The sequence below is a fragment of the Numenius arquata genome, chromosome 11, assembly GCF_964106895.1.
Source record: "Numenius arquata chromosome 11, bNumArq3.hap1.1, whole genome shotgun sequence".
NCBI lineage: Eukaryota > Metazoa > Chordata > Aves > Charadriiformes > Scolopacidae > Numenius > Numenius arquata.
The window spans coordinates 14371346-14389301 of record NC_133586.1 but is presented as its reverse complement, the minus strand read 5'-3'; the positions used below and the strand labels follow the sequence as shown (position 1 = coordinate 14389301).

At 35.5% G+C, this 17956-nt stretch overlaps 1 protein-coding gene across 1 annotated transcript in view; it reads left to right on the top strand.

The window, feature by feature from the left end:
• The window catches only part of WDR72 (WD repeat domain 72), a 108942-nt gene that overhangs the window by 2638 nt on the left and 88348 nt on the right, over positions 1-17956 (top strand). The window contains exons 2-12 of the mRNA XM_074155870.1: positions 161-316; positions 1392-1498; positions 4478-4556; positions 7532-7706; positions 8241-8317; positions 10134-10253; positions 12142-12287; positions 12649-12745; positions 15731-15872; positions 16374-16616; positions 17154-17374. Of these exons, the coding sequence (XP_074011971.1) occupies positions 161-316; positions 1392-1498; positions 4478-4556; positions 7532-7706; positions 8241-8317; positions 10134-10253; positions 12142-12287; positions 12649-12745; positions 15731-15872; positions 16374-16616; positions 17154-17374 (1563 nt within the window). The remainder of the gene's footprint in view (positions 1-160; positions 317-1391; positions 1499-4477; positions 4557-7531; positions 7707-8240; positions 8318-10133; positions 10254-12141; positions 12288-12648; positions 12746-15730; positions 15873-16373; positions 16617-17153; positions 17375-17956) is intronic.

Sequence of the window (17956 nt, the reverse complement as noted above, 5' to 3'; positions counted from 1 at the left end):
AACAGCTACAAAATGTTTCAATACCTCATCAACTATTTTGCAGCAGTATTTTCTAGCGCTTCTCAAGTGTTGATTAAACTGCCTTTCTATAAGTTGTTTGTTTTTTTTGTTTTGTTTTTTCATGTTACTTAGAATCATCATGACTTATTTCTGTTTTCAGGTGCTGACTATGAAGGTACAGGCTGTGGCAGTGTGGGGGAAAACAGCTCCCTCTCACAGCATCACAGCTATTATGATTACAGATGACCAGCAGACTATAGTTACAGGAAGTCAAGAAGGACAAATATGTCTCTGGGATCTTTCATCAGAATTAAAGGTTTGTGCCCACTGACAGATTGGAGTTCTATCTTTTATTAACAATGGCGTTTTCCAGACTTTCACTTATTTAGATTAAGTTTTAAAGATAGTGTGATATTTGTTACAGGAAACTCATGAAGAGAAAGTGTTGAAATGCCTGTATGAGCATTCAGTTATTTCCAGACTTTGGAAAAAAATTTTTCATAGATTATCATGATTTGTGGATTATAATTTGAGATTGTGTTGTGAGTAATGACAAATAAATGTACACAATTATCACGATTCCTATTTGTAAGTTTTTTCTTTTTTAAATCAATTGCTGAGCATGGCCTGTCATTTAAGGGAGAAAAAATCTATTTATCAAAAGAGAGCTCTCTCTACTAGGTTAATAATGGAAACATTTGTAGAAAGATGGAAGAAGTAAGATGAAATATATATTTTTGCTATAATTAAGCTGCAAACCTCCTGGCATATTATTGCTACTGCTTTGACTATTTCACATTTATTTTCCTGAGAATGGAACAGTGTCAAAGCTGTTCCTTTTTTTTTTTTTTTACTCTGCATTCCTAGAACTGTAGTTCTGTTCTCTTGGATTTGGCTGCCCCATTTGTGCTCAAATATAGCTTGGAACTTCCGTTTGCACTTTTATGGGGCTACCTTTTTCCATTAAGATTTTTGCATGCAGTGAAGCTAATCAAAGGGATTACTTAAACACATTGTATGAAACACATGCTTAAGAGCTTTACTGTATAATTCCCTACTTCACTCTGCCACTTTTCTGCATGCTGTAGGGTGAAGGCTGGAGACATTCTGCATATTGCCTGTTTTATAATGTTTGACACTCCATAAATTCTTCAGAAGGTGCAATTTTAAGACTACTGTGAATATAAAGACTGTACTTCGTGCAAACTGCGTAATCCACCCACATCTTTATGCATTCCAGAAACATGACTGAAGAACATTAGAACATAAAGCATATTGTTAATTACTCCTTAATAATATCATCTACAAGTAGTATTTTCTAGCTTTTAGATCTCCTTAGTTTATACTGAAAATACTATGTTTTAGTTAAATCATTTGTGTTATTCTCCTAGATTTCATCTAAGGAAATTCTCTTTGGCCATACTGCTTCTGTAACTTGTTTGGCAAAAGCAAGAGACTTTGAGAAACAGCCATATGTAGTAAGTGCTACTGAAAATGGGTAGGTAACTGAATATTCAATTATTCATTTCTTAAATAATTATATGTATGGCAGGTATAGGTCAGATTCTGCCTTTGGCAGAAGGTTTTTAATCCGGGTCTATGATATGAAAAGGACAGCAGCTACTTAGGATAAGGACTGCATTGCTTATATACAATAGTCTAAGAGCTCATCCCTTTGACAACAGAAGGGTTTGGCAGATTCAGATATCCAGTAAGCAGTCAGGAGAATGAATTGTTCAGAGGGTCAGCTAGGCCCCATTCAAAGGGAGGGTAATGGGCTATTGGAGAGAATCAGCAGGTTCAGAAGCATTTTAATATCATGGTGCTTTTTTCTGTTCCTTTCTGAGCTCAGTCTTGAGAACTGAATCAGTCCAAGAGGATAACGTACTCTGATCCAGGTTATGCTTGCTCAGTGAGTAAATATGGAAGCAGAGAAAAGGCTGCCCTTGAATAAAAGACATGTATGTTCCTTGTTTAAATCTGATTTGCTCTTTTGGAGTACATCCTTTTAGAGGCTTCTGATCTTGTAGCTTTTCTCCTGTGTTTGTTGTGACTTGGCCCATCACTTGAGTTGAACTAATTTCTGCAGTTCTGCTAGGTCAGCATTCAAGATTTTTATTCGATTTGATAATCTTTTCAGCTGGGGTCTGAAGCCCATCCATTCAGGATTTCAGCTGTTGAAAGTATTTAGGGTTAGCTTCTTACTTCCTTAAGGGCTGTCCTTAAACAATTTTGTCTTGTTGCTCAATGATATTCTTCTCTCATTTTGGGTTCATCTTTTCCTATTAACAGGACAGCTTTTACCATGAATATTTTCTGTTAATTGCCCTTCTTCATGCTACACCTTCCATCACCTTAAGGCTACTACTGTCTCGCTGAGGAGCTTGCTTAATCTTTTGAATAATCTCTTCTAGGATTTCTGTCTGATTCTCTCAATCATGAGTATATAAGGAAGGGGTAACTTGAACAAACTAGTTCAGGCTTCTTAATCCTCAAAGGTTAGACTGCCCCACTGGGAAGATAGTGGTAAACAGTTACATGCAGAAAAGGAGGGCGAGGGGTCTACAGGACTAGATTTGTATTGGCCTCCTAAAATTCTACTCAAGGCTTCAGAGGTGAAACTATTTTTCATCTTCATTATGAAGTTCTGTTAGTGCAGTACTGTCTCCAGATTATACTGGGAGAAAAGATACTGTATTTCCAAAAAGCTGGGTTGAAAAGCGTTAAGAAACAAATGAGGTTTTTGCTATAGATATACCATACAGAGTTCACATCCTGAAGGTTCTGCGTCTCAAGGGATTCATCAGACCTGCTTGGAATGTATGTAGGTAGGACTGAATAGTCTTCTGGCCCCTTTAAATGTTCACTTTCACCAAATTACTGCTGACTTCTCATCTGTATTACATAAGGGCAAAGCATCCATCACTGATCCCTGGAAGGCTGCAACATGAAGTTGAGATAATTTACAAATAGGAAGCCTCATCTTCAGGAGATGCAGGGTTTGTCGAACTGCATTTTCTGGCTTGTGAATCATTCATTTCTGCCTCTTTCAAGCTTCCATCTCCTAGTATTGAGGGTGGAAGAAATTGTATGGAAGATGATACTTGCCCCCCATCCCAATTCAGACTCTCTTAAGTGTTTGCATAACTGTCTTACCCCAGAAGGATGAGTATCGAACAGTATTTTTGTACTTCTAATATAGAAATGTATAATCCTTAATGATTCAGAGGTTCTCACTGATGTCCTGTGCATGTATATAGTACATGCTGTAGGATGGGTTTATCAACATGTGGTATCACTCACTCCTTGTTAGTACAGACAGTAAATTAAGTGCAACATGTAGAAGATGAAGTTGTATTCTGTTCTTATTGTGCATGCTTGCATGTACATATCAACTTTACTGCTTTAGGTATGTTACTGTAATTGTCATACTGATATAAACAAGGATAAATTTACTGCCTCAATGTTTAAGAAACAGCATAAGGATTCTAAGCTAGCACTCTTGGGCTAATAACTCTGCTACACTACAGAGTGCTCTTGCTTAGCTGAAAAATAGAAATTAAGTAATATTTTTAGGTTATAAACTGTGGAAGTGTGGAGATTAAAATGTAAATCACTAAGTACTGTTTCTGGTATAATGAAATATTTTTTTTCCCAATGTGTTCTTTAAGTTCTCATACAGAAAATGTCTTAAAATGTAATTTCAGAAATCATAAAATGATAGTTTCAACTGTGAAAATAATGCTTATTGTTTAAATAATCTAAAAGCATCAAAGTTTAGCATTCAGTTGCTAAGTTATGACAACACACCTCATACAACCTCATTTTCAACATTTCATTTGGTTGTTTCTGTTGTACTCTAGTCCCATAGCATGTTGAATAATGTTTAGATGAGGGAGACTGGCTAACTCGTCTTTCTCAAACATTCGTTTCAATTGTAATTAGGTACAGCTAGGATGTTGCACAGATGTTTAGGTTGTCAAGCTGTGTCAAGAAGAGATTTCAGGAATAGCCTCATGGTGGCACTGTTTCCTCTTAACAGAAGTTTCGGTTCCTCTCAAGAACTGAAGTCTGATCCGGCAGAAGATGCATTGCGTTTTTCAAAACCTGTGGTTTAAGTTCAGTGAAATGAATCATTTTCAGGAGGATGTAGTTCCAACGACAGATAGTTACAGTGACGCGTTGATGAGCTGTAATGGCAGTATACCTACAATTTGTTGTAGACCAGAGTTGGCCTTAAAGTCAGGTTTGCTGCAAGGCAGCAGGGTGTAATTACCAAAACAAAAAGAAACAGATACTGTATGTCATCGCCTGCTAATGACCACAACATTTTCTTACCCAGTAATCTGTAACAAAAAGCCACATAAACGACCAGACTGCACTTAAGTACAGCACTAAAGAAAAACTTGGTGGCACAAAATTATTCCAGCCAATTGAGTGGAAATGACAGAGAATAATATGAAGTTATCTTTGGCAGGGAGATGTGTGTTTGGAATGTCACTAGTGGACAGTGCATTGAGAACGCAAAGCTTCCTTATAGGCATACAGCAATCTCTGTAAGTATAGAAACTTTTCATGGAATATCTCTGTTCATTACAAGACAAGTTTTGCTTTATTAACATGATATTTTTCATAAGCATACAATTTTAAATGTATAGCTCATAACATATTAATAGGAGGAAAAAACCTGTTGCAATATATGTAGATTTATATCTGTTATTTTTCCTTTTTTGACTACCATCTAAGAAAAGAGACTTGTATGCTCCTCTGAACTTAAATGAAATCAAACTGATTCTTTTTAAGCTGCAAATTTCTGGAATGCAGTCTCAATCAACTTATTCTAAAGCTTGGGCAACGGGCAGCAAAGTGAAACCTGTCTTAACCTTTACTCTTGTCCTGTGTTAAAATTGCACGGAAACTTCAAGTATAATGTTGACTTTTTGATGACATATTTTAGAAGTACAAGCAATCTAGCCAAACATTGTGAGAAAATCTGATTAAGATCTTAGTTTTAAATGTTTGAAAGGTTTTGATGCCTTACTGCTGGCCTCCAAAGTACTGCTCTGCCCCACTTCCAAAAGTACACTGTCATTCATCGCAGAACTCGGGACAGTTAACTTATTTTCAGAGGCCAAATTGCTATAAATATTACTTCAGATAATTTCTAGTTCTTGCTTTGAACTTCATCTAAGTACACTAAGTACCTAAACATTGGAGTGTGAGGGTGTGTTTGACATGTTTGTATATGATTGAGGAGCCCAGCACATACAGATTTGATTCAGAGAGATGGTTTATTTCTGGATATATTAGTAGGAGAAGAGCTCAGGACTCCTAGGTTAATGAAAATGATGTTTTATTTCAGTGAGGAAGTTTAAGGTGGAACTAAGCCTCCAAATGATGGGAGTCTAAGATTTCATGTGACTCAAACTATGGCAAAATTCAGAATCCAAATATTTTAAGGCTTCCAGAAGAAACACTGTTTTTCATGACACTGTTTAGGTTGACATGATGAATTCACACCAGTTGTGAATGATAAAGGGAAAAGAAAAAGCTTGTGTAAATGACTAAATAAAAATTACGGAAGAATAACTTCTTAACAATCTATGCTTTTACATATATATCTGTGTATATAAAAGCATAGATTAAGAAGTTATTCTTCTGTAATTTTTACTTGTGTATATGTTTAAAACATACACCTATATTGTTTTTACATTTCTGTGTGTATATACGCACAATACCATGCCTTAGTTATAATAGACGTATGGTATGATCTACTTTGTGATATTGCTTAGATTTTAATAGTTAAAATTAGGGAGGAGTTCTGCGGAGAAGCAGACAGATCTGCACTGTGGAGATTTTTGTGGAGATCAGAGGCAAAAACTTTATTCTTATACTTCAAGTAGGAGAAGCAAATACTTTTAGAAAATTGTTATTTCTCTGCTGTTAGAAGTAAGCTAAGTCTAATTTTGGCTGGATAATGACTTTTGTTCTATAACTTGGGCAAGATGGCTAAAGGAAAATAAGAACATCTAACAGGAAAACTTAGGAAAAAGAACAGATGTCACTAGGAGGGGAAAGCATTCTTAAAATGCAACCTTCAGATATTTATGATAAATTGATATTTTTTTTTGAGAGGGTTTTTGGGGGTTGTTTTTTTTTTATTGAGGTGGTGGTTTGGTTGTTTGTTGTTTTTTTTTTTTGTCGTAGGTGGTATTATTGTTCCATAGGGAATGATTCCTTGTGGCATAATAGGACCTGAGAGATTATAATTTCCTGTGGAATGTTATTGTCTGGGAGGCTTAGTGCACACTGATTTTGATAGCATCACCATTTAAAATTGGTGCTTTATTTTTAGTTAATGTTTTAGTAGGTTTTAATTAAACTAATAACCTATCTGATCTGGTAGGTTCCTTTTGTTCAGCTTAAATGATTCAGCTATAAATGGCAGATGTCAAGCAGTGTGAACTGAATATTTGCTATTTGAAATGAAGTTTAACACCAGGGTCAACTTTTAACCATTTGTGGATCTTAACCAGTGTGGGGTTTTCTCAGAAGATTAACTAAACAAATCTTCCAGTTCAAACCTAATTTAAGACTAACAGTAATTACAAATGGTTCCTACTGCTAAGCATTTCTGCCTGTGATCATTCATAACATCTGTGGTAATACGTATCCTATTCCCAGTTACTGATGCTTCTTTTGTTTTCAGACTTCAATTAGTTAACTGATTGACCAAGAATTATCTAAGCAAAACTGAAAGAGAACTTGTCATAAATGAGGCACAATTTTGTGGGTCTATCTGATACTTTCCTCTGACTACATGAATGTTCCCTTTAAGGCTACTCTTTACTTGTAGATTCCATTTGAGGTGGCTGCTTATACATTTATAGCAATTATGTGTACAATTATTGATAGATATTACACAAAATGCAAATACCCTTGCACATATAAAAAACTTAGCAAAAAAGAAATCTTTGTAGTCGTTCTGTACCTCTATCATCTCTGTTCTTAATACTTTGCTACGTGTCTGTTTTTTCTTTTCTTTACATGATTGTTGAGAAAGAGTGACTCTTCTGAACACTAGGGGATTTAGTGTCACAATGAAGAATCTCATTGAGTAGAAATTCCTCCTGGAAAAATAAAGGAAAATTCATAATGAATCTTATGCACTTCCATGAGTTTTCTCAAATGTTTGGAGGCCTCTCAGAGAAACAAGTTTCAAACTATTTAGGAATTTATAATGAAAATGAACACCTTGATTGCTTCCAAAAATCCTAACATTTAGACAGGGCAGATACCGCTTTCAGTAGCAAGCGCTTCTTACTAAGCTGTATGCCTTAATTAAATTGTTATAAATGCTTGTGAAGTGCTTGTGTCACTAACAGAATTGCGTATGGTCTCACACATGCAGTAGATCTTTAGTAATGCTACAAGTGTTGATTACAATTCCAGGTATAATATGGTTAATGTGAAAAATGTGTGCACATTTGTGTAGCTCTGTATGCTGACTCTGTTCTTTCCACTTGTACAGTATTACCATTGCTCGTTCCGAATGACAGGTGAAGGCTGGCTTCTTTGTTGTGGAGAATATCAAGATGTTCTTATCATTGATGCTAAGACTTTGAATGTTCTTCACACTTTATCATCTTCTCAGTCTTCTGATTGGATAAATTGTATGTGTATTGTACACTCTGCAAGAATTCAAGGTATACATTGTAGATGTATTTATGTAGGCCAATTAAATTGTGGTAAAATATTTCAGTATAGATAGTACAATCCTACTAGATTTAATGATCTAATCATATTTTATAGAGCTGTTGTGTACAAGATGTTATTTCATTGACAGCACCTAAGAAGGTGTTTTTAATACTCCTAATGCTGGTCATGAATATATTTCTTAAAAAACAGCCTCTACACTGGTTGTAAGCAGCTCATTTCTTGGATATAAGTACAAATTAATTTTGTAGTATCAGGGAAATCAAGGGCATAAATCCACTATTTGTGCTTTCTCTTGAAATATAGCTGATTGGACAAAATAATTATTCACTATCTGCTTGCGTGTTTCATATGCCAATTAGTTATTTTTGTGTAAACGTAGTATTTCATCTAAACAGTGTCCTGCAGAATCCTTGTTTTAGTGCTGTATAGAACAGGAGTGACTGTGTCAAGGTTCTGTTTTGGTGTTAGACGCTGCTTGAACTTGATTTCAAGTTGACTATCTCATTGTTAACTTTTCACAGAAGACTCATTGGTTGCAGTGTCTGTTACTGGAGTTCTTAAAGTGTGGGACCTATCTTCATCTTTGAATAGCATACAGGTCAGTTTGTATGAGGTGTGAAACAACGATTTGAATGATGACATGAATGTAGTCATATTCTCAAGGAAATGATATGTTGAAGCAGAATATGAATAAATTGGAATCTTCTGGGTAGGTATTAAACAGAATTGATTAACTTTGTCACAAAATTCTGAAAACACACCCTCATATAGCTATTTAAAATTAGTTGTGTCATTGGACAGCTCTCGCCTTGACAACTGCAAAGTCTTTTGCCCAGGCTTCGTGTCTTTCTGTTCCATGATGCTGAAATTGTAATGTTTTCCTTCTGTCCTGATAATCTCACTCCATTCTTTGAACCCCTTCTCTCCTTCCTTTAAACTCAAAGCTCTTCAAAATTGGCCTTTGTACTCTCTCTTCACCCTTGTTATTTTCTTAAAAAATGGTCCTTTAGACTTTATGTTCCTCCGTCTGCCTCCCACAATGCTGTCTTTGCTTGGAAAAGACTCTTCTTGTGTCAAGTGCCCTATTTCTCCATCTTCAAACTCACTTATTCTGTGCAGCTTTTCTGTGTTAATTTTCTCAGCAGCTGTCACTTGACATGCACAAGTGTTAGAATTTGAATACAATGTTTGGTGTTTGAATTAAACTGAGAGCTAGACTCACAAAGGGACTTCAGTGTTACAGCTAAGTACTATGAATCATCAACAGAAACGGCAAAATGTCAACAATCTTCTCTGAACGTCTGTAATACATTACTGCCTTACTTGACAAACTGCAGATTGTTAATGGAGTAATATCAGACCCTGCAGGAGAGTGTGTCTAGTTTGATACCATAGCGGTGTTTTTGTGGTGTGTTTTTTGGTTAATCTGCAATGTTTTGGGGTGGGGTATCTTTTCAACACTCCTAGTGCAAAAAAAATACTGTTGGGCTGTAGAAATTCTGGGGACTGTAACAATTGATTACAGACATCAGAGAAGCATATATGGTATGGTGCCATCCTTTTGCTGCCTGTGGCCTGCTTTTGTGAAGGTAGGCATGCAGAGTTATTAACAAACCAGCTACTTCATATGTTAAAGAGCAGTATTTTAATAAATATTCTTTAATTGGAATTAATTTGAGTTGCAAGGTGTAGTGAGAGAATGGTTTGCAGTTTGATAGACATGGTTTGAAAACCAGCATACCCCTTTGAGAGGTTTTGATACTGGTGGTATCCTTCAAAATAGAAAACGTCAGTTTTCGGTGACTTTATTGGAATTATTTTTATTAATTATTTTGAGTATGATGGCCTTTAAGTCTGACATCCACGCAAAAACGGAGAAAATAGATTTTTTTTTTTTAAAAACCTTCCATACAGATGTTTTGAGCAATACAAAACTAGAAAAATTAATATTTTTCCACTAACTTTTGGAGGTGTTAAGATCAAACATGACATAGCACAGCACCATAGGTCTCAGACTGTCCTGGTTGCAACAAAGATTAGTGGCAAAGCAAAGTATTCATCAGCCATTCTGAATCTGATACCGTCAGTTTATAGGTTGTTGTAGCTATTTTTTTGACTGAAGAATACTTAGCAGATAGTCATTACAGCAGATGCTATCTATGACCTGCCTTTAGTCCTTCTCCATATTCATTACCACTTCTTTAAGTGAGACAAAGGTCTGAGCCACAATGAGTGTCTTCTGTTTACATCGTACTTACGAACCCTGCTGTCTTCCTATCTCACTCTAAGAAGCATATATTGCATTGCATTTTGGAAGTGTATGTTAACCAAGTCAGTCGTTTGTTTCTATCCTAAAAATAAAAGCTCAGATATCCAGAATAAATCTTATGTCTTTTTTCCTCTGTGCTATAAAGGAGAGACAAAGCGTGTGTGAGAAGGAATCAAAATCTCTGGACTATATAAATTGTCAAGCAGTACGTTTTTGTACTTACACAGAAAGGCTCCTTCTAGTTGTGTTTTCCACATGCTGGCAGGTACATTATTGAGCATTATCCTTTATTTTTAATTTTGTTAATAATTTTGAAAAGCTAATGTGATTTTTACATGCAGACTCTTGTTTTTTTCCTCAGCTTAAAGAAAAAACATTTGCTAATTGTAAGATATAATAGTGGCTGTATCCCTTCTCTACTCAACTGCATGACTGAGATTAAATGTTTATTTTTTTACTAATGTATTTCTACTTTGAAAATTTAACATTAAATAAGCTGGGTAGAAAGGGGATTACTCTAAGTCATTTTTAGAGCACTGGTTGTGTTATATTCCCTTCCATAGTGCATTTCAAAAGGAGACAAAGATGCAGAAAAACTGTTTAAGTATGACAGAAGTAATCACAGTTGGCAAGTCCTCAGTAGCCAGGGTCCTTTGTTCCATCAGGGCCAACGGCCTGGGTTACACTAAAAGAAGCTAGCAAAACTAAATAGCCCCGGGCTGTGCAACTTTTTCTCGTAGCTGTAAGAAAATAAATGCATTGTGTAGTTACTGAAACTGTTATTATTTTAAATTTTAGTTAAACTGAACTTTAATGTAAAAATTCTGTATGTCTTTTCCCCAGTATTATAAACATTTCTCTTAAAATAATCCTGAGCTATGAGTGCAACACATGTACCTGATCCAAACACCACTGCTGTTGGGGGAGGAGGGTGAGGGATGGAAATTTCCCATGCCCTGTAACCGTATTATTCAAAGTTAACTCAGTTGTATCCTTGATGTTTGTTTTGGGCTATTTAAAAGTCTGTACAAAGCATTTATAAAGATATTCCATGTATAGAATGCATAGGCTTTTCATGGAAAAATGTGTAACATGCATTGTTTTCTATTAATTTGTATGTTTTTCCAGAAGAGGTACTTACACTTATTTTACTGCTTAAAGTAGTGTTAGAGATGCATAAGTCATATTGGATATTCAACGTGTATGTTTCAGTGAATATACAGCTTTAAAATAAAAGATGATGATGATAATGTTACTGCTTAATTTGAAAGGTGTGTGGTATGTAAGATAGAGATTCACATGTATGTTTAGAGTGGCTACTTAACCCACTTCTCTAGTAATGAAAATATAGAGCAAATGAACTAGAAGTTAGCTAATGAATAGAAATTAGGTGTGAGTAATTTGTAGAAATTCTCATTCTGAGTTCTATTTCCTCATACTGCTGGAATATATTATAAAAATGTGGCTATGAATATTTTCTCTATGAGGCCACTGGGAATGTGAACAACCAGACAATATCCTAGGTTGCCCTAGTCATATCCTGTTTTGGCTTAAAATGGGAAGGTCAGAGGAAGCAAGCAAGTCATATTTTTTACTAGCTCTAGAAATGGAAGAGAGAAGAATTCTTGCAAGCAGAGGGGATTATATGTTCTTTGCTTTCAATTAATTTGTGAAAAAGAAAAATATTGCTCCCCAAAGAAGAAAAGAAAAAATCTCCTTTAAGATATGTGCTGTGATTATGCCATCTTTTAAAGAATACAGACAGAAGCATTTACAGGTCTTATCAAAGTCTTAAATGTTATATTTATGTGCTACATTCATTACCTACCTCTCTATAAGAAATTAATAATCCAGTGAATATTAATTCTGAATGCAAGGCAAAGCAAAGTAAATCCCATCCAAAATACCCTAATATAACAGGTTCTAATGCTACTTTTTTAAATTATCAGTTTCTTTTTGTTTGAAATCATATGATTTGATTCTGACTGTGCAGTAGTTTGATAGTGTGAAAACTGCTTTGGCTTTAAAAGAGGTAGTCAAACTACAGAGTCAAGCTAATGTTCTACTTATTGATCCATTGTTCAAAATCACCTTGAATTAAAATGAATGTGCCAATACTGTTTGATTATATTTTATTGTTTTTCTGAGCTTAGGTCTATGATTATTGTGATTTCTCCTTGCTTTGTACTGAGTTCTGTAAAAGTGGTCAGTGCTTTGCTGGTGGAGAAGTACTAGCAGCTTACAGACTTATCATCTGGACAGAAGATGGCCACAGTTACATCTACCAGCTGCTAAACAGGTGGGCTCAGATGGGAAATTCACACAAAAAGTTCAGGTACAAGATGAACTTTGGGAGTTTTATTATGGAAAATCTCTGCATGTTGCAAATGATCAAAAACCAGAACAAAACCACTTTGGCACTCAAAGGTTTACCCTGAGTTTGACAGCCCTCAGTCTTTGTTTGACACAGCAGGGGACACAGGAATAAGATTAGCCATGTAGAACTTGGGCAGCTGGTGCTGTGATTTTGAAAAGTCGCTTGTAATTACTTATTCAGTAACTTTTAATTGAACTTGTGAATCTTGGATGTTACTGTTCTGCTTTCTGAAAAATATGACTTGCAAAAGCTTTTTCTTTTTTTTTTTTTTCAAATTACACAGTGGGCTTTCTAAAAGCATATATCCTGCTGATGGGAAGGTGCTGAAAGAAACTGTTTATCCTCATTTACTCTGCTTTACTGGTGTGAAGGAAAATAAGGTAAATTTATAAAGGTTTACAGTGAACTTCAAAAGTTCATTCATTATTTGTTTGTAATTACCGGAATGATCCCTAAAAAAATGTTGAATTCATCAGCAGATTTAATTGTTCTATGAAAACAATGACTAAGACTTAGTTCTTAATTTTAAAATTTTTACTTAGAAACTTGGAGATACTCACAGCATGTTTTTGCCTTAAATTCTGCAATATTTATTTTTTTCACAGGCAAAAAACAAATCTGGTGTTTACAGCTATAAATAGGCTAATTGTTCAAGTGATCATTTTTTCTAATTCTGGCAAAAAAAGGAGAGCTTTAAGTTAAAGTTTGTCTAGAATAGTTTTAGAAGCTTTTAATTTTAAATGTGTAAAAAAAAAAAAAAAAACAAACAAAAAAAACCCAAACCAAAACACCACACCAAACCACCAAAACAAAACAGAAAAGCCCCAGCCCACAAGCAGAATGTAAGCAAGTTGCTTAGTTCTTGTTTTGTTAAGAAACATATGCATATTTCAGTGTAACTACATAAATAGGTTGTTTCCTATGTGTATCCACCCTAAACTGAAGGGATTTGAATCTGTGACATTTAATCCAGAATAACCTCAGTTATCTTGAGCCTTTAGAGGCATAATCACATGCCTAACTTTCTTACACTGTGAGCAGACTGGCCGTACCCACAATGCATAAAATTAGACACATGTGACTCTCTTCAGAACCATGGTCTCTGTTTGAAGAAGCCTCTATGCTTGAGAAAAGAGGAAGCTAAAAAAAGTAGGTGATGTGTATACTTCTGATTGAGACTTTGTGTTTAGCAGAGCATGTCACACCAATTTCAAATTTAGAAGGCAGTGCTTAGACAAAGTAGCTCAAGTGGACTCGGCTATGCTTGAAAACCTGCATCTTGACTCACTTTTGAGTAGTGCTTTGTGTGACCACAAAGAAATAGGTAAGGAAGAACAGTTGATTTGAAAATTAGAAAATTGATTAGAATTAGGAAGTAGGACAAAAAATAATCTGTGGCAGGGAGTTCTTATTTGGCAAAAATTGAACCAAACCAAATAACAGCTTTTTCTGTGTAGCTTTGGTTCCGGTTTTGTTGCGAAGTCTTCTTGCTAATACTGTTTATGAAATAGCAGTTGTTGGAAGGTGTGAATTTAATTCATGCCTGCAGTTGTGTTAGTTTGATGTGTGTTTGCATGAGAAGTCAAGCAAGTCTTTAGATAGTTTCTCAAGATATGCAAGGGAGTCATATTTTTATTTGTACCTGACTAGAAACACTATCAAATATATTCCTATGTGAGGTTTTCTAGTGTTCTTTCTTTTTCCTGTTGAAACTATAGGCTCTTAGAAAGTGTGTTTTGTTGCATGCTCTTGTGAAGCCTGACTTAATTTTCAGTTGAAGGGCAATAGCACAAGCCATTCAGCCATCCCCCAAATGCTGTAGTCTAAAATCAGATAGGATAACTGCTGAAGGATGCCAAAAGGTCACATATCGTGAGGGAAAAGAAATAGCCAAAACACGTGGCTTAGTGAATAATAGGGTTACAGTGGTGGTAGGAAGCTCATATGTGCTTCCCCCAAAACATAGGCTTTTTTTGAAAATTAACATCCCCTGCATTTTTTTGATATTTCTGCTTTAATATTTACCTCACTACCTGAATAATTTTTATAGCTTATTTGAGACAACAAAACTGCCTGTGTGATGATCTGTTTTGATCTCTATTCTTAGATTGAAATTGAACCACATTACAGTACAGTTGCTTACTGTGGAATTTACTCCCAAACTTCAATGTTGTAAATGAAATATATCCAACAGGTGAGGGTTTTATTAAAATGTCTTGAAGGAGCAGACAGAGTCAAGCTGTGTCTATGCTATCTAAGTAAAGGTGAAGGGTGGAACAAAACAGTTTGTGCTGATGACCTCTCACCCACACTATCTACAGTACAGGGTGTGCTTTTGGGTTTTTTTTTTATGTGGATTTTCTTTGTGTGTGTGTGCTCCTGCACACATCTTCCAGTTTACTTACATGAAAAAGGATCCTGATCTGGTGCTCCAAGACAGCTCCACAACACAAACCTAAACGTTTGCTTCCAAAGTACACACCTGGTGAAAACTCAAACATACTAATGTAGACATACCTGGAGATTCCTATTTCTCTTGACTTTTGCGAGGGTTTTGAGCCACTAGAAGCCTCCCCTTAGACACCTCACCTGTTCTTAATTTATACTTGAGAAGGAAGCTTATGTACAACTAAACAGGGTGTTCTTGGCAAGTCACCAGTAGATTATCACATAGTTTGGATGTTACTGATGTGGTGAGAGGCAATTATCTGTAGTGTTATACCTACAGACATCTCGTCTTCATGGGAGAATAAAAACCATGGTGTTTGAGACAGATATACTACAATAAGTTTTAGCATGGACTAAATGAAACTAGGTAAATGTCAGAAGGTCTGTTTATCAATGATATCATACCTCTCTAGTATCTAACTTTTTCCAGTTGTCTGAATGATGATGTTATAGACAGTTACCTATCTATGTAAAAGCATAATTCTTACCTTTCATTATTTCTAGTAATTTAAGCTATCATGATTGAAGCTTTATTGAATTTGGTTTGATGTGAAGATTATCAATGTTTCACTGCACTTTTTTCAGCCTAATCTTGGTGCTTATGCTGCCATTTTTTCATATGTTTGTGATACTGTTAGATTCTCCATTTAGAGACAGTAAACCCATTCCACTTTTCCATTTGGGATGTAGACTTAGCCAAGGATACTGGCAAAACAGAGGTGATCTTCAAGGGGCTTGAGCCAGGCAGAGTAGACCTGGTCTGAGCAGAATGTAGTGCCATGTGAGGGTTCAACCATTTTTTGCCTTGTATTTCTACAGCTTTTGATGCAAAAAAAAAATTGAATTCATGATTAATTATTACATTATTTTATTGGCTCTTTCATGTCAGAATATTGATTTACTGTTGTTTTTGGCAGAGTTTTCCTTTTATCACGGGCTTCATGAATGAAAGAAAGGAGCCTTTCTATAAGGTCCTTTTTTCTGGTGAGGCTTCAGGAAGGATCACTTTGTGGCACGTACCTGATGTCCCTGTGTCAACATTCGACGGTTCACCAAAAGGTTTGGCAATTCTGTGCTCTTGAGACTGTCTTTTTAATTATGTCTTTGAGTCCATTTTCATGAAAACTTAAATTCTCATGAAAAAATCTTCGCGCTAGAAAGTGATGCGCATTCATTCATTGTGTGATGATTGCCTGTAGTTAGAAGGAGCAAGACACTAACAAAGGTAAGTGTCTAGAAATTCTTCATGGAACTGAACAAATAAATGTTCCCATTTCCTTACCATCTACCCATAAAAGCTTCTCTACCAAATGTCATGAAAATTTACTTAGTTGGTCCCACTGATTGTTGTTCATAAGGAGGTAGAAAGGAAAGGGTTTAGTGAGATGTGATTTAGTGTTGGAATAGCAGCTGCTGACTTTCCATGGCTAGGCTGCAAAAAGGGCGAGTTAGGAGAAACGATGAAGAGATGAGAATGTATATTTTGCTTTGTTTGGATTTTTATTTTATTTTGAATAAAAAAAAATTAAAAATTCCTGACTCTCTTCTCCCGCCCTCTAGAGATCCCAATTACAGCAACATGGAGTCTTCAGGATAACTTTGATAAATACCATTCAATGTCAGAGGGCATTATTGATCATCTTTGTGCATCTAAAGATGGAATCGAAAGTGCAGTTGTCAGTTCCTCTGTATACATACCCAGTCTCGATAAGGTTGTGTGTGGATGTGAAAATGGGAAAATTTTTGTAACACTAGGTTTAAAAACTGCAAGAGCAAGACTTTTAGACAACATATCTTTGAAAGGTAAGTTTTGACAATTTTGTCCAAATTTGTCTCAGTCAAGCATTAGAAGACTGTGTATTTCTGACATCCCCTCCAGCGATCCCTGTAAAAATTCTCAGAAAAATAGGGATGATGGTCAGGGATTGAATGATGAAAATGGAACATTGTGATCTTTCTACTTGTGTAGCTGATCTATCAGATCACATCTTAGCGTTGCCAAAGTGCTTTGCACTGTTAGGAGTCCTGGAAAGGCTGTGGGGATGGAGTTACCTGGAAGTGAGATGTGGGATGTCATGATATGGGGAGTAGCCATCTTTGTCATTTTCCCTCCAAAAGATCATTCTGCTGAAGGAATAAAAAGAGTACATCTCAGTAGATGAAGCTCAGAATGCAGACCTTTGTCCTCCCTTTTAGGAACACATCCAAAATTCTTTGATCCCGTGTAAAGGATTGTTGTATTTAGTCTTTTGAATCTCTTGACTTTTAGTGAATGTAATGTAAAATACGGAACCTCTATTCTTAAAAAACAGAAATAATTTATGTACTATTTTGTTTCAGATAATCTACCTTATAAGGTTCTGAATGGTCATAGTAGCAGAGTCACTTGTTTACTTTATCCACATGATAAATCAGTAAGATTTGATCCAAGCTGGCTGTTATCAGGGGCCCAGGATTCTATTGTGATCTGCTGGGATATATTTACTGGAGACATCTTACACCAATTTAGTCTGCAGTCTGGTCCAGTGACAGAGCTTTTGCGATCTCCAGAAAACTATAAAGTAAGTAAAAGTATAATAAATGATGCCTCAAAAAAAAAAGTTATCTCTATATACGTGTATATATGTGTGTGTATATTTATATGAGGAAAAAAAATGTAAATACTTTTCAGCACTTTATCCTTAATTTACATTGATTTAATGGTCTTGTTTGGAAGTTGTTTTTAATTTCAGGGGGTTGATTTTGTGTTAGTTTGTAACTTCAGTGGTGCAGAAAAATGATCCTAAACCAGCGATGTATTAAATTTAAGCTCTTAACATTCTATTCACCATTTTTATTATTATAGCTGTCAATCTAAGTGTTAATCTGATTATCTCAACTTCTGAAGTTAAAAAATGTAATTAGTAAGGCTAGGGGTTTGAACATAGTAAGAAAAGATTTGGACTAATATTATTTTAATCTAAATCTGTATGCTTGATTTTGGTTCCTGACACATCCTTGTGGTCTTTTGGATGTATGCTGTTGTGTTTTATGAGAAATTTGGAATAAGATTGAACTGAAGTACTGGATGCTCTATGGAATTTTGTTGAAATTTGTCCCCATTGTATTCCATGGGGCTGGGATTTCATCTTTTTCCTCTTAAA